Raw genomic sequence first — 24031 nt, forward strand, 5'->3', positions numbered from 1 at the left:
TCGTTTTTTTTTTGCGGACTGTACATTCCTATAAAACTGAATAGAGGAGGAGGGAGAAAGGGGAAGAGTAAGAACATGGAACCAGTTTTCTCCCTAGATGACGCAGTCGAGTGATGTCATCGTGAATAACAACATGTAAGCTGCATTCAAAGTAAAACAGTTATGGAAGAGTTTTTGTACTGGATCATATATCAATAAAATCTATTCACAAGCGAATACGCATGAAGTAAATTCTAACCGAAATTTAAACAAAGCATTCACAAGTGAACAATTCCTGAAAAAAAGAGCTGGTTCACTTAGTAATTTGATTTAATTATCTTATGCGTACGTCTAACACTTATGTTGACTACGGTTATACCCAACTATGAATCGTGTTTCAGAAGTCAAGAGACAATCTCCTAACACCTTATTTTCGCACATTAAATATGAGCATTTTATTGCTGGGATAAGTGGCGGTGTTTGCTCGACTCTTGTGCTTCACCCACTTGATTTACTTAAAATAAGATTCGCAGTTGATGACGGGCAGCTTAAAACAAGACCTAATTATCGAAGTTTAGGGAATGCTGTTTCAACAATAATACGGGATGAGGGAATAAGGGGTTTGTATAAAGGCGTTACCCCCAATTGCTGGGGAGCTGGAGCATCCTGGGGGTTATTTTTTCTTTTTTATGAACCAATTAAATCCTATATGGCATACAGTAGTGATTCTAAGATTACTCTTGGACCAGGCAGTCACATGCTTGCAGCTGCCTTAGCTGGAATCACAACTACCTTTATTACCAACCCTATTTGGGTTGTGAAAACAAGAATGTGTATACAGTACCAGCCTTCGTTTTCTGCCTCCAGTTTGCCACCCTCCAAACATTACAATGGCATGTTAGATGCGTTAACCAAAATATACCGACATGAAGGTATATTTGGAATGTACAAAGGGTTTGTACCAGGCATATTTGGGGTGTCACATGGGGCTTTGCATTTTATGGCTTACGAGGAACTGAAAAAGATGTGTAATAAGTTCTATCACCGACCATCAGATCATAAACTCACTACAGTGCAATATATGCTATTTTCTTCTTTATCAAAACTTTTTGCTGCTAGTTTGACCTATCCATATCAAGTTCTTAGGGTTAGACTGCAAGATCAACATAAAGAATATGTAGGAGTTATTGAAGTTGTTAAAAGGATATGGAAGTTTGAAGGGATTAAAGGATATTACAAAGGAATTGTTCCTAATTTATTAAGAGTGACACCTGCTACAGCTATAACTTTTGTTGTATATGAGACAATGTCAGATTTTCTTTTGAAGTTAACTAAGTAAAATTTGCTTGTTATTAGCTCTTCTTTTTTATGTATTGTCTAAATCAGTGGTTACCAACTGGTGGCCCGCGGGCTGCATCCTTTTTTTAGTGGCCTGCAAACTAAAATATGTAAGTTGTCACTTTTTGGGGGGTAATTTTTGTAAGAAATCTATATGAGTTTTAATGGGTTTAAAATACTTTCCTTTCGTTAAAAAAAATCTAATTTCTTTGTTTTTGTGAAATTTAACATACCAACGGTGCAAAAAAATTTATTACTCAGGTTTTGCAAAGAAAATATTTATTATTATTGGTAATTCAATACTTTTGTTTTGTACAACTTGATAAAAATCTGTCAGTAATATTTAATCTTCCTTCAAACATAAAAGAGTCCTATATAAAATTATGATAAAGTTGCAACCCGCCATTTGACTGGTGTTTTTAATTGCGGCCCCCCGGCCTTATGTAAGTTGGGAATCCCTGGTCTAAATTATTACAATGTTCAAGATATTTATAGTTTAAGCACAAATTTAAAATGAGATAATTTACTTTTATTTTTTGAACGTTAGTTTTTGGATGTTTCTGGTTGGCATAAGTTTTTAATAGAAATTTTTTACAAATTTTTTTTCCTATTTTGCTGTATTTTGTATTATTTTTTTAAAAAATTATTTATGAATAAAATTAACTCTAATTTCTTTAAAAAAATGTTTCGGTTACATCGAATTTTTTGAGAAAATGCAAAAAATAATTCAAGGCAAATATTCTGAGCTTTGTCTAATGGAAAAATAAAATTATTTCCAAGACTTTCTCGACTTTAATAATTCTAGTCATTTTGCCTTTTTATTTAGCAATTATAGTCTTTAAAGCTCTTTGTGACTTTGAGTTCTTCGTGACTTGAAATAGACTAACATTTTAAAGCATAGCATTTTAGTTCACTATTAATTAAGAAGAAAGTTAGGATGTAAAAATTTTTGTACTTGCTGCTATAATCTGCCCAAGTTTCTCTAAAATAGGCATGAGTTTTAAAACTGTTAAAAAGTTAGGATGTAAAAAATTTTGTATTTGCTGCTGTAATTTGCTTAAGTTTCTCTAAAATTAGCATGAGTTTTAAAGCTGTTAAAAATAGTTTTATCTCTGGTTCTGAAGAAACAGTTTTTAAAAATTTTGCCCAATAAGTGCTATTAGAAAACTTCTTTTGCGGAATTATTCTGTAAAAATTTTGTCCAATCTGTGCTATAACAAAATTTTTTTGGAGAATTATTCTGTTTCCTTATAAAAATTATTTGCTTGAATTATAAAGCATTAGATTTCTTTTATTCAAAAGCATTTAGAAAACCAGTGTTTAAAAAACAAAGAAATTTTTTTTGTAATCACCTTTTTGGATCAAAAATCAATTTTTTTATTAAAAAAAATGTTATTGTTTTATATTTTGTGTTAAAACTCTTCTTTTTTTTGAAAAATCTTAGATTGTTCGTTTTTAATTGTTGTTTCATTAATTTTTAATTACATCTGGTCTATTAATTTTTCTAAAGTTAAAAAATTTATAGACTTCATTAATTGGCTAACTTTGCTAAATTTTCTATACTCCATTAAAAAAAATTAATATTTCTGATTTAATCTGCAAGTGGTGTAAAATTTTTTCTTAAAAATTTAAAATTATTTTTTAAGAACTATAAAGATTGTTGTTATACTTTTTGAAAGCACTTAATTATCAATCATACTCACATTTCAGCTTCTTTCTTCGAATTGTAGATATTCCGATAGTTTGAAATTTATTGCAAACTTACTTGTGTTTACATCTAATTAATCATGTATAAAAATATTCATTTGTTAAAATAAATTTGTTGTGTTATATGATTATTGCTTAAATTTTTTTTAAAAACTCATGCGAAGAAAAAATTCTATTTCTAAGTCATAATATTAACAATGACAATCATTTTAATATTAGGCATCAGTATAGTTTTCAATTTCAGAGGAAAAACATGTTTGAATTATAAAAGGGAATCATTGTGAAATTTTTTTAAACATGAACAGCAGATGTTTTCATTAAAACTATTTTTTTAGTAAAAACTTTTGTGGTGCTTGGTTGCAATAAAATTAGCTTTGTTTGAACATATTTATTGTTTGTCTAAATAATTTTGTAAACTTCTTGGCAATTCATATTTAATTTATGCATATAAAATAGCTTTTAAAACAAAAGTGCAATTACAGCTTAAGAAATTGATACAGCCTAGCAATGATCTTTCACCTTTTTGCTGACTTTTTTTCCCTTCATAGTATCAATTTGCTGTATTTTCCAAAAGTAATTGTTATCAATGTGCATTGTAAGATTGTTTTTGAAAAAGAACTTTATCATTATTTAATTTGAAGCATTTAATTAATTTAATTTTCTTCACCTGGGAAAATTCTACAATTCAGAACATTTCTTTTAATATAACTATAATGTTTAATGTATCTTTCGTTTTCATTATTTTTTTTAACGTTTTTAGTAAGGCATGTCTTTATTGCACATTTTAATTTAGAATTTTAATGTGTTTAGTGCTTAGGAAATTTAATATTATAATTTCAATATTTTCTCACAAGTTATTGATACTAGTTTTAAAAAACTGCAATATTTTCTTTGCAAATTTGTAGTTTTCCAATTTGTTTGGCTTGAAAACATAAATGGCAAGCAGATTATTTAAAAATGAATTAGGTTCTAAAGCTATGTGTAATGAGCCTTCAATTTATTTATATTTGTTTTAAACAATTTCATTCAATAAAACTGTTTTAAGTTATATTTTTAACTCCTCCATGAGCGCATGTTTCACACGATGAAAATTAAAAATGATCTTAAAAGCTAGCCTAGAGTATTGTCATGCTTTTTTTTTGTCTTAAATAAAATATAATTGAAAAACATAATTAATGTTTTTTTTTTCTTTCTGAAATTAATGTTTTTTTTTTTCTTCCTTTCTCTCTCTCTCATAACACCAATAGATGAAATGCCTTTTCTCTATTATATCAAATTCTGCTTTAACGATGACAACATTTTAAGCAGTTATTTGTGAAAGAGAGTTTTAAATATTAGACAGGTTAAAAATTAACAAAAGATATTGGACTTGAACAAATATTAAATGAAAAATCAGAGAAAGGATAAGAATTTAAAGAATAAAATGAAAATCCTTGATATGTTAATTTCAAATTTAATAATGCTGTAAGATCTATAAAACACAAAAAAGGATATCTTTGAAATTTTTAAAAAATTAAATATTTTATTTGAATGTTTTATTCATTTTTTTATGCAAATTATGATAAATGTGAAAAATCAAATTAGTTCAGATCTTATATTTTATCCTTAATAGTACGTTTTTCTACCTCATGAAATTGGATTGTATGATATAATTATTTTTATCAATGATATAATTATTCAATGATATATTTATTTTTGGTAATCCTATATTTCCTACCACAAAAATAAATTTCACTCCTTCAAAAGAAGTCAAGGAGAATTTTGATACCAGGAAAAATATCTCAGCTATATGAGATACAATACAGCACTCTAATTTTTTTTCTTTTAAAAAAAAATGTCTATTTCAATGTTCGAGGTAGTCAGTTCTATATTTTTTATATGGAGAGCCAAGTGGTAAGTAATAATTGTAACAGTGAACAAAATTTAGATGTTTAGAACCTGACACTTATCCAAAAGTTGCACATAATCTACCATGAAATAAAATCGAATGTGGCCTATTGTACCAGAATAATCTTAATCATGGTTTTTCCTTTTAATTTTGATAAAAAGTTTTTTTTTTCCCTAATGGGTACTCTTTACATTGTATTTGTACTTTGACAAGTTATGTCAGTTGCATTTTTACTTAATAGATACTTTAAATTATTTGTTAAATTTTATGAAGAAATGCCCATATTGTGCTGAATTCCTCTTCAAATATCATCGTTGAAATTTCTAAATATTTCAGGACTATTCCACAATGAGGGAAGAAAACCTTTAATTGTTATGTTGATGTAAGTTCAAATTTTAGAATTTAATTAAATTTTTGCTGGCAAACCATATTTCTGAAATTGATAATATATTTTTTCAAGATTTTAATGTTTATTAAAACATTTATATTGAATAATTTAAAATATTGAAAGAAAAAAAAAATTTTTTTTTCTTATTGAATCAATGTAACCCCAAAAGGCGAATTTTTTTTCTCTCCAGTTCTTTATGTTTAGTTTAAAGAATTTAATAAAATGAAAATATCAGAATTTGAAGTGCCATTTTGTATTTTCTCTGTCTATTCTTTATATATTTAAAGTATGTATTCAGTTAAGAAATAAATAAATAAAAAACATGAAATATCTCTAAGAAATATAAAATGAAAGTACAAAGAGGATTTTTTGTGCCTCAAATCAAGAATATGCTGTACGTAATTTGACACACGCACACACACCTATATATAGATTATATTTTATCAACTATTAGACATTAATCTTAATTTTCACTCAAAAAATTATAACTAGGTTAAAAATTGCCGTAAAAATTTAGGTAATTATTTAATATGAATTTTTAAATTTTATTTAATTTATTCTTTAATGTATTCTGATTTTTAGCATCAGTCATTTTCCAATCTTCATTCATTTATAACAATTGCAATATTTTTCTTTTTTCAAGTAATGCAAAATAAATAAATTAAAAAAAACTTTCGCATTTCAGATACATTCATTTTTATAAGTTTATTTATTCTTTTCCCAATCACCAGTTCACATGCATGCATTATTATCTTACATAAATTTTTCATGAAACTCTCAAATTTTTTTAAAAACAAACATGTGGGTTTGGTGAGGTGAACTAAAATATTATTTTTAATGTCTACTCAACAAACTCACATTCAAAATATTATTTTTAATGTGAATTTGTTCAGTAGATCCCCCATGTTTGCACTTAAAATGTAAAATATCTACCTTTACATTCAAATAAAAAAATGTTTAATTCCCTTTTTCACCTACCTATAACTTATAATACAATATTTTTTAGTGTTTTTGCATTCAGATTTTAAACTAATCTTACATGTGATAGTTGCTTTAAAAATATCATTTATTATAAAACAAAACAGTACCATCAAAATGTTTTAATTCTAAATATTTTAATCTTTAAAAGATAATACGTATTTAAGCTGTGTGTATGTCAGCATCTTGGCAAAAATAGAGCTGTTGTCTGACATTCAGAGGGGGAAGGATGCAGTCTAATTTTAAAATTGGATAACAGCCAACAAGTGGAAAATCCTGATGCTTCTCTAGAAACTATTTTCTTTTCTCATTTTAGTTAAAGCAAAGACTATGTAAGTGTTTATTCCCATACTGACTGTGGCTTTTTGTCTACTTTTGTGTTTCGAAGTTGGTAGTGCCATTGTTATACATCTCTAATAATATAAGGACATTGTTTGGATTATGCCTCATATTTTTAGGTAAGTTCTTATGAATTTTTTACATATTTTGGTAATTTGTGACTTCTTATAATTCAAATTTATTAATATAATTACCATTTTGACCATCGTCCATTTAATACTGACCCCTGGTCAGTAGCTTTGCATTTTGTTCTTATTATTCATTAATCATATAAAGTTGTTAGAAATATTTTTTTAAACTTTATTTTCAGAGTTGAAAATTTTATTTTGGAAGTTTTAGGCTTTGTTTCTCACTATCAAAGTATAGGCAAACTCAAAAACTTTTTATGGGCTAAAGTTGTTTTTTTCTCCAATGCCCACCTTTTTTAGAATGACTCACCTGGGCATCATACAGGAAGGGCAGATTTGTTGGCCACTCTTTCAGTGGCACCTTGTTAGGTGGGCCAACGTTGCTCCCACAGTACGGACAGATAGTACAGAGGAGGAAAGAACCTCCATGCCTTGCCCGGAATTTGAACGCAGAACCTTTCTGGTGCAAAGACTTTATGGACTAACATTCAAATTTTACGTATTTCGCAAAAATATTTTTATAAATTATTTGTCTTCTAGACTGAAGTTATTTTGGTCATATTTTAAGAGAAAAAAATAAATATTTCAAATTAATTATTAGAAATAATTCTAAAAATGTATATTTATATAATTATTTTCTAAAAAATTGTGTTTTAAACCTTTTTAATGATAATTTTTTCATAAAATAAGATCCTTTAATTCCTTTTTCAGGAGGAAAATAATATTTTTTAAAAGCATATCTTTGAGTTGGAAGCTTATTTTTCGATTGGTTTAATGCTTAAATTTCTCTGAAAAGTTTGGATGGAATGTCAACATTTAAAATTCTTATAAAATTTTAGCAATTGTTGCAATAGTCATTTAATCTCCAGATGTCACCACCATAGAGTGTCATGTGATAACCATACAAGCACATCAGTTTCAAATTTATGCATTAAAGAACTCATTAATTTATTTCAAATAAATACTAATTAATAAGACCAAAAAGTGATTTCTCCTGAATTAATATTTATTTTAATATTTCCTAAATCATTATTATTCACATTTGTTGCGCTTAGATAATTTTCTTCTCTTGGGGAAATAAAATCTTGAATAATACAGAGTGTTGTCAGATTAGGAAAAGTTTTTTTTCCCTAATGAATTACCTAAGTGTAATTTTAAAGTAGGACAAGCATTTAATATTATAAATAAATATAAAATTTAAAAAGGAAGAATACACTTTAAGTGTATTTTAAAATTAATAATAAGTTGAGAAAGTAATTACTTAGATATATCTTGCTCAGTAAATAATAAAATAGTTTATAGAGATGAAGGGAGAAAAATAATCTGCATAAATCAGTGGGCAGACAAAATAATCTGCAGTACTTAAACATGAAGTGAAAAACTAATATTTGAAATTTTCTTATTGATACTATAAAAATATTAATGATAATGATATGAAATTCAAAACTATATACTATGTTAATAATATGTTTTAAATTATTCAGAAATGTCATAAATATAACTTTTCTTTTAATTAACATTTATTATGGACAACGTTCTGTATCAATTAATTTATATGAAAATAATAAAATATGCAGTTATAAACATTTGGAAACTCAGTGGTTATTGAAAATATTTAGTAGAACATTTAGCTTTTTTCAGAATCGCTCTGATCTTTGATGCATAATGCAATATATATCTATAATTTTACACATTCTAACTGAAGTATTAATTTTTATTATTTTTTTTTAGCTTCATTAATGCCCTTTTAATGAATTTTGAAAAATCATTAAAATGATTTTTTTGTGGTTAACAAACAATGCAAATGACTTTAAATTATTAAACAATTTACTTAAAGCCAATTTTTAAAATTTTATTTAATTCATAAATCATTCATTCATCTAAAATTTTGAACATTAAAGTTTCCAACATCTTTCTTCATTAACACAGCAAATCAGATTTTAAAGAAGATGCTGAAAGTTTACAAATTGTTACTTTTCTATAACTGATATATTTTCCTATGCAATGTATTTGTATGCAATTTGTATGCAATGTATGCAATTGTTTAATGTATTACTTTTTTATTACAACAACAATTAAACTTTTTAAAAAACATTTATTAAAAACCTTTATTTATCCTGTAATTTCATTTCCTGTATCTTGTAATGTCTAGCCAAAAAAAGACCTTTTGGTCTTAAAAACTGTAAAACGCTAGCAGGAAAAAGGTTAGCCTGAAAAAACTTCTTGAGAAGGCCCAGGCCCACCCTGCGCTATTGTGCCGTTGATGATGATGATAGAAAAAAACTTCTTTAAATAAACCAAAATTTAACTAAGGTGGTTCGAATGAACATTTTTAAAAAAAATATATAGTAAAATGCAAACAAATTATGGCAAGAAAACTGCCCTTCTTCATTGCATCTATTAATCTTTCCATAATTAGTTTTCAATTTTATATTTTGAAAAAAAGAAAAAAGTTTTCAGCATTTAATTTCAGCATTTAGCTTACAGAGTTTTCTTGAACTAATTTTTTCTACACTTTTAAGTTTTAAATTACTATTATTGAAAGAGAATCACCATGAGAAGTTTTTCCCACTGTATAGTGTCCTCTTAGTAAAACAAGATGTTCCATTTTTATTTCCATTCATTCTTATAAATTAGGATATACATCTTTACCTTTTCCAAAGGTTGATTAACCCTTCATTGCAGATAGGACAATAGTGGCTCTTTTATCTATTTTCTTCTGATGCTCTAATTAAAAACCAAAGTATATTTTGTTTTTCAATCATAAGGAAACAGTCTAACAGTTACTAAAAAAATAAAATCAATTATTCTTGGAATTATATTTGTATTAAAATATTAAATCTAAGAAAAATTAGTTTGAAATTTTTTTTCTATTCATATCCAAAAATTTATTAATCATTTTGTTAATTGAATGAATTTCAATATTAAGGAATAACTGTTTCTCTTAGATCTAAATAATCAAATTTAAAAAAGTATTGTTTGGAAATGAGCCTTGTATGGAAGATTTTACCTTTAGCGCAGAAAAAGGTACCCGTGTTTCATTCTGTATTTCATAACCATGAATTATTCAAATGCTAAATTTAAAATTCTTCACTTATTTTAACAGAAATTAATACAAAATAATGAAAAAGGTATGAAAAATATGTTTAATAAAAATTCTGCATCAAAGGGTTAAAGTAAAGGCATTTTACTATGCTTTTTATTTTTTTAAAATATCAAAAATGAGATTCATCATTGTGTCACATTATGTCTTTCAAAGAAATAAGTTAACGAATTGGAAGTATTGCTTGAGAATAATTTTAAACAATTGATTAAAATTATTTGAAAAATATTTAATTCAAATGCTACTGCTATGCTAAAAATTGAATTCAAGACATTTTTCTTTTTCACTTTTTCTGTACCTCTTATATAGTGATTTCTAAACAAAAAAGTACCATTTCTTTAAAAAATGTCTGTAAAATACTGTGAGTTCCAATTTTAATTTTTTTTTATATATACTTACTGTTTTAGATCAAGTGAAAAAAATTTCTAAATAGGAACCATTTAAATATTATGAAAGTGCTTGTGGTTTGCTTGTTTTTTTGCTGACATGGTTGTTAAATAAGTATGAGCAGTGCTTATGTAAGACAGCAGTCTTCCTTAATTGAAAATAATAATTTTTAAATTAATTTTGTTTTTAAAAAAACTTTATGTAGGTTTTGAGGTGGTCTCCAGTTAGCTCATTTTTATTAACAGAAGGAGACTTATTTTGCTGTCCAAATAAAAATATTTTTTTTAATATAAACCAGTTAATTTATGCTTACTTAATACTTGATTAGCCCCTTATCTTAAAACTCATTAGAATGAAATATTATCATCACTTTTTTTAATTTTGAAAGCCATATTGTTAAACGTTTAGATTAAAAAAAAAAACAATTTATGTAGTATATCTAATTATTATTTTTTTTATTAAAGAAATATGCTTTTGTTGCATTTTTAAATTTTGCATTAAACATTTTCTTTTCCAAAAAATCGTGAAAATATAACATTTCTGTAAAAAAATTTCACTGAAGCTACATTCTTATTTACATATTAACTTTTTGTGTAAAGTCACTATCAGTGGGTGTAATTTATTTTATTTAAAGGGGATATTATTAAGAACAGGTTTAAAGTCAGGAAATTAAGAAAAACCTAAAATAAAATTAAATTTAGTTTGAATTTTTTTTTTAATGGGTCTAAATAATCTGATATAGATAAAGAAAAAAAAGTATTTTCAAATTAAAAATTTTTTAAATATTGAGAAAAATTTTCTTTTGTTTTTTAAATGTATTTTTTGGGGGTTATTTTTAATATTAGTATTGCCTTTTACACTTAAAAATTGATATTGTATTCATTTAATTTTTAAATGTTTCATTATTTTATATTTATTTTATTAAATATTTAAGCATGGTTTACCAACTACATTACATCTGTAAAATTTATTTTTTTTCCTTGATTTGTTACACTGAAATAAAAGTATGGTCAAAACTACCAGAATTTTATGAGATTTGCCGTGTTTCCAGTTGTATGAGAACATCAAAACGCTCAGCAACTTTTACTGAAGCGTTTTGGTAAAGATTTTGGTAGCATTAATAATAAAATATGGTTTTATAGTCTATAATAAAAGTTGGTACAAGTGGTGAAATTCAGTAATTTTACCATGATGCTTTAGAACATGGCATAAAAACCATTTATTCGGTTAAACTTACTTTTCAGTTATATATATTTTTTTCAATGTGTAGTAATCAGAACTATAATTTTGAAAACCTGAATTTCTGTTTAACTGTTACCAAATAGAAAATCACAAAAAGACAAAACATAGAAGTGAAAAATTGCCAAAAGAATGGTTTAAATACTGAATATTTTTGTCTTTTATTTCCTGGAGTATGTTTATTTTTACCTGGTATGTCATTACCACACATTATGGCATTTTCACTGGAATGTTTTTCTCTATTTGTTCAAAATATTTTTATGTTTCGTACATAACAAAATTATGAGATGTTACTAAATGTTACTAGAAAAATTTCTGTTTTGAAATACAGTAACTTATAAAGACAAAACTTAGAAATCAGTATAATAGGCTCTCATAAATAAAATAACTTAAATTGAAATTTTTTTTCTTAGCTGAAATGCATTTATACTGCTTGCATAAGGTCCATTATTATTTTAAAGAAATTTCTGAAATATTTTACAAACTCTAGTAGCAATAAAGAATTATTTTTTTTAAATCCAATTTTGTATGTTTATAAAACATGATTTCCCTATTTTAATGCAAATTTAAAAAAACAAACGAGAAAAAAAAGCAGGGAAATATCAAGCACGTTAGTGTTTAAAATTTCAGTTTTTGAGTAAAATTATTCTCTATTTTTTTAATAATATTTTCCGACAAGTCATAATTTGTTGAATTAGATATGAGATTATGTGATGAGACAGCTTTAGCTTGTACTTTAAAATATTTTTAATAGCCTCTAATTGGTTTTTCAGTGTTCGTTAAAGTAGTATGCCTTTTCTGCAGTATATTAGAAGTGATGTTAATACATATAGTACCATATAAACAGAACAAATAAACATGCCATCTGAGGAAATAAAACCTCCTAGAGCCAATTAACGGTGTGATTTAACCAGTTAAACGCTGTGATTTCTCTCAGATTGCTAAATTTCACACCAGAGTGACCGTAAAAAAGATCTTATGTTAAGATACACACACACTAACTAATTTGTCTGATGGGATTTTTTTTTTTTTCTGACAGTTTTTTAAAAGTTTACTCTTTAAAACTACCTTAATAGCAGTCAACTGTACTGGATTTACCAGTAGACTACTGGATTTTGCCAGTTTCTCCTGGTCTACTGGTATAATAAATATTCACCTGGTTTTTGTACATTTTATTAAATTCCCTAAGTTTCCCCCCAAAAAATCCTTATCAAAATAGAATTTTTGCTCGATTTATTGCTTGCTAGAATATTTTAATAAATATCACTATTACGTAATAAATCAAGCTTCATTTATAGTATTCAGTTTATTTTTATTCGGAACTCATTTTGTAAATTAATTAAAAGATCTTTTAACTATCAATAAATTATTTGTCTATTACTAGTACTCAAAATTAGGAATAACAAAATAAAAACTTTTTAAATTCCACTTCATTTAATATCTATTATTAATGGAAAATATTGCACATCATTTACAGTTGTTAGTGTAATAAAGTTTTTGTATTTTGATGACAGTAAAAATCCATAGATTTCCCTACATGTTAAATATTTAGTATATTATGCAACACTTATCATTAAATTATATTATTTCGTAAAATCTATTGGATCTTTTGCTATCCATGTTGGTAGTTATGTGCTTAAATGCTCATTTTAATTACTATTTTTTATCAAATATGTGTTAGATCTAAGTAGTGATAATGTAATGAAGATAAAGTTTTCCTACAAAATTTAATAGCCCTTTTAACTGAGCATTAAAGAAACAACTCGCCTTCATCTAAGCGGAGAATGTTGTTTTCTGCCTTGTTTTTCACCTTTAAACCTTTTTAAATAACATTTAAAAAATATTGCAGTTTTAAATCAAAATGTATGCAAAACGTCAAAAAATATATATAAAATATGCTTTCTCAAATAAGTTTTATGATAAGGTTGTCTAATACCTTATCATACAACCTAGAAAATTTTGAACCTTCATTGTTTGAGAGCAATTTTTAAAAAAAAAAAAATACTACCTCAAACATGAACTATAACAATAATTTGCTTTTTAGGACAAAATTAGGAAATTATTCTCTGACCAGTGACCAGTTTTAGAATTTTTAACAGCAGCCATATTTTAAAAAATTTAAAACAACTCAAAAAACTGTTGATATTAATAATGTAAAGCAAAATATGGTAGACATTATAAGGTTTAATTTTTGAAATGAGGAAATATTCTACGGAACAAGCGTGAAATAAAGTAATTTTCAGAGTATTATAAAGCAGTCTTAATAATTCTATATTTATTAAAATAATAAATAACACATGGGGTACATTTGCTGTGAAAAAGTTATGACTATCAGATAATTAAATCACCATTTGTTTTATTTAGTTGCCCTGTGGAAAACATTAGTTTTGCCATATAATTCACATGGTGGTAAATTTTTAAGTAACTCTGATAACAATATAAATCTTTAAAAAGTATGCTATTTTAAGATTTCTTATTTTTGGACTATTACTCATTTCCAAAATGTGTCCATCCTGCTTTCTTAAGTTTTTTCTTTAATGTAATATTGATATATATATATTAAAATTACTATTTTTATATTATTGTTATAGTAGATTTTAATAAATTTTATGATTTTTCTTCAGATATTAAGAGAACATAACAGTGGCACTGCCTTTGAACTTTGCCCTTTGAACGATACCGAAAATAACACAAAATGGATGACTCAGAGCAAACAGAAAATGGTAAATATAAATTTTTTTTAAATATTTATTTTCATTTATATTTTCCCATTTTTTTAAAGAATTGTAAAATTATCTTTTTATTTGGTATCATAAGTAAAAATATTTTCACGAAAACCTCTGAGCTCTTACTTCTGTAAAAACCTCTGTAAAATTGTCTTTCTATTTGGTGTCATAAGTAAAAATATTTTCACAAAAACCTCTGAGCTCTTTACTACTATTTGTGTCTTCTTCCAGACTGCAAATTTCCAACTTATTTTCTTAACTCTCTAAATTAAAAATCCCTGAAACAAATAGAATTTTTGTATTAAAAACTCTTAAGAGAAAAGCTTTTCATATTAAACATTATTAAGTACTAAATATATTTATTTAAAAAATAAATATATTTTGCTTAGTGTTATTAAATTTAAATATTGAATTTGTTAAAAATATTTATTTTGAGAATAATTTTCAAATGAAAATCATAGTTAAAGGGAAAAAGAATCTTCATATAGGAATAAACAACTTATTAAAGATGTTTCAGTCATTTGATTAATTGTTATTAATGTCCTAAAAAGTATAAAGATATGTTTGAATTTTTTTTTTTTTTTAAATAGCTTTTCATGTAATAATTCTTTTTGTTTTGTAAATCTTAGGTATAAAAATATCTCTATTTTCCATTTTGGACTGTTGCCAGTGGTGTAATAGTGTTTTTTCTTTAGTATAATTATTATGTAGTTTATTTAACGGATATTTTGATTAGTTAAAATAATTTGTTGTAAAAATCATTAGTTTTATACATGCAAGTCAAGCTGTCTAAGTATATTTTTGACTAAGCATTTATTTGTTTATAGCAACTGATGATTTATTTATTACTTAACTTTGTTTCTTGTTTGCCTATATTTTGACACTCCTAATTACTTTTCGTTGGTTCGGGTTTCTGTTACGTAAAGCTTTTTTAAAAAAAAGGTTTGATACTTTTAATACAGACTTGCAGATTTCTCAATTAGTCAACTACCTTGAGGCTGATGGAAGTTTGCCAAGAACTTCCAGGAAGGGTTTCCAAATTTATCTGAGCAATAGTTGATTTTTGTTTACTGCTAAAGCTAGTGCCTTGTTCTATTTGCAAGATTGCATGATTTAAACATGAGTCTTTGATAGATTAGAGTTTGCACTTGAATTTTATTCTTCCTTTTTCATGTGATAAAAAATTAATGCTTGTTTAGTTTGAAATAAACTATGTAGATCATATTTGTTTTGGTTTCTATCCATACTTAGTTTAAAAAGGATCTTTGTTCTAGGTTAGACTAACAAGTATAAATTAAAATGAAATATGCGGAGAGTATGTCCACTTTTAATATTTAAATAATTTTGTTTAGTACTCAAACTTTGAAAGGAAAATAACATTTTTGCAACCTACCAACCAATCCAAAAATAAATCATAGTAATGTTTGATTTGATTTCTTTATCACCCTTGAAAAGTTAATACATTTTAAAGTGCTATAGAGTGCTATATAAATATCAAAACCAGACACTTAATGTTTAAAAAATGAATAAATTTTAAGGTGCTCTAGAGTGCTATATAAATATCAAAACTGGACTCTTAATGTTTAAAAAGTGAATAAAGTTCAAGGTGCTCTAGAGTGCTATATAAATATCAAAAATGGACACTTAATAGTTTAATGGCACATTAAATAATTAATCAATGAGCCATTGTATTTAAAATTAATGTATTTTGTTTGCTCCTTAAAACTAGTGTTTTGTTTTATTTGAAAAATTTTATTGTTTTAAAAATACAAGGCTTGATGGATTCATATTTTGTTACTTTTTTTACTTTTGCTTACATTAGAAAAATTATTGTTTGTTTCAGAGATATTAAAGAAACTACGTGAATCAGATCTGTTTCGATTTGTGTCTTTATCTTAAAAATGTCTTTCTGTTAAATTAGAATAAAAATTTAATTTAAAGGTATTATGTGAATTGTATAAACCCATCTTTCTTAAATAAAATAAGATTTAGTAAGCATGTGGCAAATAATTTGTTTTAGTTGTTTATTACTTTAAAATTTTAAAGACCTATTTATAAAATTATTTTAAAGTGCATACTTTAAAAACTTACAACTGGATCAGTTTTAAAGTTTAGTTATTGAAGTTTTCTTTAGTTTTTGTTGCTGTGAACTAGAAATTCATTGCTAAAATGCAATGAATGATCTCTGTTAATGAAAGTTAAGTGAACATTTTTTTTTTATGATTACAAACAAAGTAATCATTATTCAATGTTGCTTGTCCGTAGTTCTTCTCAAATTTAGGTATTAATACTTGTAGTTTAAAAATAAAACTATAAATTTTTTATCAGTTTAATTTAATTGCCTTTTAAATTTTATTAGCTAAAGTATTAAATGTCCCACATTTTATGTTTAAATAGTTGTTGAAAATATTTAGTCTATGTTAATTACTTTTTAAAGATTGTTATGCCTTTTTTATTTATGTTTGCTGAAAATTTTAATGCCTAAGTTTTTCTTCTATAAAGATAAGAAAATGTGTTTTAATATGCTAATTTAATTACAAAATATCATTGAAATATATCAGGGGTTATGATAAAAAAAATGCTCATATTCAAGCAGTTTTATATCAGAGAGAGAAATATTTTTATGCAAGATTTTTTGTGAATTTTATAATTTTACGCTTGTTTCACGTTTAATGCATGCTGTTATTAAATTTATTTATTTTTTTTTTTTTTTTTAGCTTTTCAATTAAAATTTAAGGTTAGGATTTTGTTGCTGCATTTATATATTTTATAGACTGAGAACTTCTTGGGTGTTTTCTCAAATATGATAAGAACATCATGATTTAAAATCAAATCATATTTGACTCAATTGCTCAGAGTGGGCCAAGGCTTTTTGCTGAAGATTCCTCTTTGGACAACTTATTTTTTGCACTGGACTGTCTGTCTTTTACCTTAATCAATCTAAAGTCTGGTTCCACAGAATTGAGCCATTGTTGTTTTGGCCTTCCTCCTTTTCAACTTATGTAGAGCTTTAACACAAAATTTTTTTTACTGATTTTTTTTAAAAATCCATTTTCAAGTGTTTAATAAATATTAAGTGCACTGTACATTTCTTTTTTCGTCATGTATAACTACTATTAATTAAATTGTGTATTAAATTTGTTGATATTTTTATTCATATATAGTGTATCTAATTCTAAATATTTTAGAACCTATTTATGAATAAATAGGATTTGTACTTCCACTTAAATATTTCAGAGCATTGTAGGAATAACATTTATACTTCGACCTAAATATTTCAGAACTAAATTATATAGTAAATTATGTAAACACTTATGCTATTACTTAAATATGTGGTAACCATTTTATTAATGAATAGTGTGTACAGTTTTGTTTTAATGTTTCAGGACCAATTCCCAAAAATGATGACTTACCAAGCTCTCCAGCTAGAACTTGTGCTTTATGTGGTTGTTCAACGCCTGCTGTTAGGTGTGATAGATGTAGCAGTCAAACATTTTGTCTGTCTTGCGATGATATGTATCATCGGCATCCAAAGAGGCGTCTTCATCTTCGCAAGGCTGTTGACAGTATTTGGAGTTCAACAAGGTCTCCCAGGCTTAGAAGAAGAACAGAATTGCCCGGAGACCCTTCGAAAATTCCAATTCCTCCACCTCGATCTAAGAAAAGAGAACGACATGAAAGGCATACTATTGCCGGAAGAATGTTTTTAAGACCAGGCCTAGAGGTACAATTATTATTAATTTATTTCCATAGTTCTACAATATTATAGGCTTTCACTTGGATTGTTTTTTTGTATAATATATTACAAGAACTTATAAAATTTTTTAGCTTTTTATATATGCTCATTTTCTTTGATATACAGGGCAGAAAGATTTGATTCTGGATCAACTCAATTTAGATGTATATGTACTGCTATATTTTTTTAGGATCAATGCTTAGGATAATATTATTTCATTAAATAATATATTAAAATATTTATGGCTTTATTTTGATGCTTAAGTAGGCTAAGTTCTTATTCATAGAGACAGTATCAAAGCAAATAAGCTTTCATTGTACTTAGTATATGCAAACCCGTAAAAGGAAAAATTAGTCTTAACTTATTTTTGAATTCTTATATCATTAACTGTGCCATACACTGTAAAATCTTACATAAGTGAACTAGGCTTTTTCCATGATTTTTTATCTTAGTTTTTATAATTTGCTACATAATTTTAATACCAGAATATAATATAGCATAAGCGACAACTGGTGAAATCAAATAGCTATTTGTCAAATGCATCACAATATTTTGATTAATTGAGGATAATGGCTTTATGGATTTCAATTATATTTTAAAGTCAGTATTTAAAAAATTCTTTACTTTTTTAAAATTTTTATTAAAAAAAGTTAGGAGGTATATTTTTTTGAAGATGAATTTTGGCAATAAAATATCCGCTAATGGCAAAAATACTTCTGTTATTCCTCAACAGATGGTGCTATTGCCAGTAATGCAGTGTGTTTAGTGTTTATAGTTAAAATAATTATAAATAATGGTTTAAAAAAATCTTCTTTAGATTAAGATTTATATACATATTTTTTACTTCACTAAAATGTAATTGCTTATATTATTTCCAATTTTGACTTAAATGATTATGCATGATGTATCAAAACTTTACTCGTAGCCCAAAAAATTCCACATTAGTAAAATCTCTTATTTTATTTCTCCAAAGTTGACAGGTATGCATATGTTTAACCTTTTATTTAAAATAAATGAATAAATTTGAGAAGTATAGATTTCATTAGGCAAGTAAATACTAAATTTAGATAAAATAAATTATCCTCTTACAATATTATTAATATTTTAAATGTAATAAAAAATGTATGTATCGATTTATTTTTTTTAAGAAATGTTTATATTTAAAACAAGAATTGTTATCTTGTTATCAAGCCTTTTGGAGGACTCTAATCTTTGCACTAGCACTGCATGCATAGACACGACAATAACAACAACAACAATAATTTTTTTTATATATTTTAGCTGGGCTCCTTTGGCCACAGTAAGATGTTTGATAAAAAGAATGTTGTGTACGCAAAACCTAGATTATCTCCAAACACTGCGGAAGGAACTTATGGTATGTATTTTAAAACATTTACAGTGTTAATATAATTTTATTTGTATGAATGAATCATTGCTGAATTATTTTCTTTTAAGTTTGATTTCTTGTCATAGAATATTTTCAAAATAATATTAATCAGTTTTAAATGTGTAAAAAATCATTTAACCTTTTAACTGAGATGAGACCATTTTATATATTTTTTTGTAATGCTCTAATTACAAGCAAAGATATCTTTTGCTATTTTTTAATTACAAAAACCAGTTTAATAGCTAGTAAAAATATCTGTTGGATTATCAGAATTATATTTGCACTAAAATATAAAATATAAAAAAATTTATTTATCAGTAGTTGGAGGAATTTATCAGTAGTTGATTTGGTAAATTAAAAGAAATTTCAATGATGAGTAACTCAAGCATGTGATTCTTCCGCAAATCAATAATTTATGTTGCTAAAAATTTTTCTTGGAGTTCTGCTTATCTAAAATTTACATTTCATGACTAATGCAAAATCTTGACAACAAGACATTTCTCTACACTTACCTGCACCCTCTTGTTTTTTTCTGAGTTGCCATTCACATGTGATGACTTTTTTTTACGCAGGTTTGTTAGAGAAAAATACAATTTCGGACAAACTTAAAGAACACTTTGGCTAGAATTATGAACTACTGAGGCCAACACAAGAGTATAAAATTGATAATCTAAATAGTAATTCGGAATTATCAAACACTTAAAAGATCACTCGCTAGAAGGAAAAAATTTTTTTTTTCATTTTTTTGAAACTTATATTTTAGAAGCATATTATTATAAGCATATATTATAAGAAGCAGTTCTCTTGCAAATTTCAGATTTGTAATGGAAGAATTATTTAATTAATGTAATATATCTGCCCCCTTTTTTATTTGGCTACAGTTAAATAAAATTAATTTTTAAAGTGATATCATGAAGTTGAAATTTTGAATCATGCATTTTAGTAATCACTTTTCAATGCACTCAAGAACTATCATAAATCTGTGTTCGATCTTTTTTTCTTTTGTCGTTAATGCAATTAATTTTCTTGTGGTTTTAAAAAACTCAAATATTATTACGACACTCAAAATTGGAATCACGAATATGAGTAATCACTTTTTGATGCGCTCGCTTTGCGTCAATACCTTCATAAATAATTTTGGTGTTTAGTAGCTATTGTTGCTGAAAATTTTCTATTATTTTTAAAATCCCAATATTTTTTATACATTATTGTTATGGCACACAAAATTCGACTTGTGTATATTTTACTCACTTTTTGGCGCCTGGTTTTTTAAATCCTTATATTTGCGTATGATATTTATAAGGAATGAGAAATTTGAATGAAACGTAAGAATAATTACGTTATTTACGTTATAAGTAATTACGTTAATAATTATATATGTTTAATAAAAACTCTGTGTCAAAGGAAAGCAAGCAATGGCATGTTCTACTTTTTAAGTTTAAAACTGCTCTTAAATTTGTTGTTTTAATTTTAAATGTACAAGGCCTTTTATAGCAAATTAAGAAAGAAATCTCATTTAATTTCAAAAATACAATATCCTCTTTTGTTTCTATTTATAAAAACTACTTTTAAAGTTTATATGATTACAGCATACCAGAAGCTTTCCATTTCACTTTTATCCTTCTAATAAATAAATTGTTAATGTACATAAAATGAACTTCGATTTTTTATTTTTCCCTTAAACTTTACAATCTGGAGGAAAAAAAATTTCCTTTTTTCATGATAATTCAATTTTAAAGAAAATTAACTTTGAATTAAAATTTATTTCAATTTTAAAAAGTGAGTTTACTGGAGAAATAATGTTAAAATAAATTCAAAAAGAAAAATAGAAAATGTGTCTGTGAAAAACTAAACAATGAATGATGCTAAAAAAATAATATTTTTGTTATTTTTTTTTTATAGAAAATGAAGGTAGTTTGACTGAGCCAGTCTCACCAAATATTTTAAAAAATGATGAGCTGTATGAAAATGACAGTGTTGCTGTAAGTCAATAAATTGCTTCCAAGATTTTCTTTCAACTGCAGTCTGAGATATTTTGTATAATATCCAGAAATATCTATTATATTACCTTGTTTTATGATACTGTAAACTGTAATTCATGAAGAAAATGTCAAAAAATAGTGCTTGTCACAGGAAAATAGATCACCCCTAATTGTAAAGCATGGTTATTTTATAATATATTATATATTATATTATATAATAATTATATATTATATAATAATTTATGATATATAATTATAATTTTTTTCATTTGCTTGAAAAAACACCAATTTTAGAGTTTTTAGGCAATTTATTTTTAAGTTGATGGATTAACCTTTAGGGGACGGAGGGTGCGACAGTTGTACCCTAAAAACAATTTTATTTTAAGACGGTTTCGGTACAACATTTGTACCACACATTTCTTTCCCCTTTCACTGTCAAACTTGCTCTTCACCTCTTGATGATAAGTGGTTTAAGTAGTTCCCCCTCTATTGTTAAGGCTTCGAGGGGAGGATTGTAGGAGGGTTTCGCGAAATTCGGCATTGGAGGTTGGCATATTTTGAATATTGGTGTGAAAATAGTTTAGCCAAATATTCCTTAGATGTCTTTTCTGTTTTCTCCTCTCTGTTAGTAAGTTATTTTAACAATTCTGATGGCTCCTCGTAAGCGAGGTTTGAATGATGAAGAGATCTGCAAACTCTTAGAGGAATTAGATAAAGAAAATTATGCTGATAGTGATTCCGATTGCTCTGATGAGGAGGATGACGTAACTGTAAAAACAATTTTTGGAGAAGATGAAGAAATTAATGTTATCAAAACCGATGGAATACAGCAAGCTTTCACATGGCGTGAAATTCAAAATTTGGACCATTCGCAAAAGATAAATTTTACCGGACAATCAGGTGTTGCTTCCTCAATTATGCCTTTACAGAATGAAGTTGATTTTTTTGATTTATTCATTTCTAAAGAGTTACTCCAATTAATTTCAACAGAGACTAACCGGTATTACAATAACCAATTAAACTTTCACCCAGAAAAGGATAAAAGGTCCCATTCATCTGAATGGTATGAAATGAATGCAGACGAGCTCAAGATATTTTTTGCTTTAATTTTGCTAATGGGCCACATTGAAAAAGACTGTTTAAAAGACTATTGGTCTACTGACGAGTTAATTGCTACACCAATATTTGGGAAATCAATGCCTAGAGACAGATTTCTACAAATATTGCGTGCTCTTCATTTTGCTGATAATTCTACTAAACCAAAAAATGATGAAAACTATGACAGGCTATGGAAATTGCGTGATGTGTTTAACCTAATAAACGATTCTTTCAAAAAATATTACTCTCCTACTGAAGAATTGTCAATAGATGAAGTTATTGTGAAATTTAAAGGGAGAGTAATATTTAAGCAATATATGCCTAAAAAGCGAAAGCAATGGGGTATAAAAATGTACAAAATTGCCGATAAGGAAGGTTTTACTTATGATATGCAAGTTTATTTGGGTAAAGACAAAAACAAACAAGCTCCATCCTTACCTGCATCTTATAACGTTGTGAACAATCTAGCAAATTCTGTTAAAGGAAAAGGTCACAAACTTTACATGGATAACTTTTTTTCTTCTCCAGATTTATTTTCAGATATGCTGAAAAACTATAAAGTAAATTGTTGTGGGACTGTCAGGGCAAATAGGAAAAATTTTCCCAAATTTGCTCAAAATAAAAAATCAAAATCTGTAGAAAGTCAAATTCTTTATTGTGAGGAAGGAATGGTAGCCGTATGTTATCATGACAAGCGAGATGTTTATCTCCTAAGTAATATTCATGAGCCTCACGCAGCTCTAGAGCATGATGATACTAAAAAGCCAAAAATTGTCGCTGATTATACGGAGCATATGGGTTTTGTCGATTTGAGTGATCGAATGGCTAATTCATATTCCTTCGGTCGTAAGACTGTCAAATGGACAAAAAAATTATTTTTTCACCTACTGGATTTAAGTGTTTTAAATTCTTATATATTATTTAGAAAAGTTATCGGTGGAAAAACCCATCAACAATATAGAATGAATGTCATTCGATCACTTTTAGATAAAACCCAATGCTCCACACCTCGCAGAAATACTCTTGCTCAATCATCCTTTTCACCTAGCACAAAAAGATTAAAAATGGAGCACATGCATATTCCAAAAGATGAAAAAAAACGAAGACGTTGCACTATGTGCTATAAGAAAGGCATTCAAAGACGTTCAACAATTATTTGTCAAACGTGCAACATTGCCCTTTGTATTGACCAAGATTGCTGGATGGAACATCACATTAATAACATTCCATAAAAATCATTACATAATGAACTCATAACAAAATAGTTTTTAAATTAATTTGTATTCCTCGAAAATTCCTGCAGCTTTTTTTAATATTAGTATTATCTGCTTCATTTATTTTTTATTTATTATTTTTCATTTAACTTTAAGTTAGGTATATATATTTTATTTATAATCTCACTATTATTTCGGTATTATTTGCAATTAATTATTCATTAATGCCTTATAAGGATTTTTAAAACTTTCCAAATTCAAAAAAATAAGCAGTGCTAAATTTAAAATATTAAATATTGCAATATTAAAATCTATCGATAACTATATTTGCAAAATTTAATAAAGAACAGGGATATTATTATATATTGTTAGTCAAGGAATTTATATATAGTACATAAAATGAACTTCGATTTT

The 24031-nt window shown here is 26.3% G+C and overlaps 2 protein-coding genes across 2 annotated transcripts; both read left to right on the forward strand.

Annotated features, from left to right (window-relative positions):
* Positions 1–179: 179 nt before the first annotated feature.
* LOC107440060 (solute carrier family 25 member 32) lies at positions 180–6734 on the forward strand. Its single transcript, XM_043049218.2, has 2 exons — positions 180–1314; positions 6595–6734. Exons 1-2 carry the CDS (start codon positions 365–367, stop codon positions 6596–6598), a joined length of 954 nt encoding a protein of 317 aa, XP_042905152.1. The 5' UTR covers positions 180–364; the 3' UTR covers positions 6599–6734.
* Positions 6596–21305, forward strand: LOC122268369 (uncharacterized; the record flags this gene model as incomplete). Its single annotated transcript, XM_043049216.2, is given in 5 exon segments — positions 6596–6736; positions 14099–14197; positions 17587–17924; positions 19218–19311; positions 21226–21305. Coding segments are annotated over 4 exon segments (540 nt in total), but the record flags the coding sequence as incomplete, so codon positions are not given.
* Between the last annotated feature and the right edge of the window lie 2726 nt (positions 21306–24031).

This window comes from Parasteatoda tepidariorum, chromosome 10 (genome assembly GCF_043381705.1).
Source record: "Parasteatoda tepidariorum isolate YZ-2023 chromosome 10, CAS_Ptep_4.0, whole genome shotgun sequence".
NCBI classification, from domain to species: Eukaryota; Metazoa; Arthropoda; class Arachnida; order Araneae; family Theridiidae; genus Parasteatoda; species Parasteatoda tepidariorum.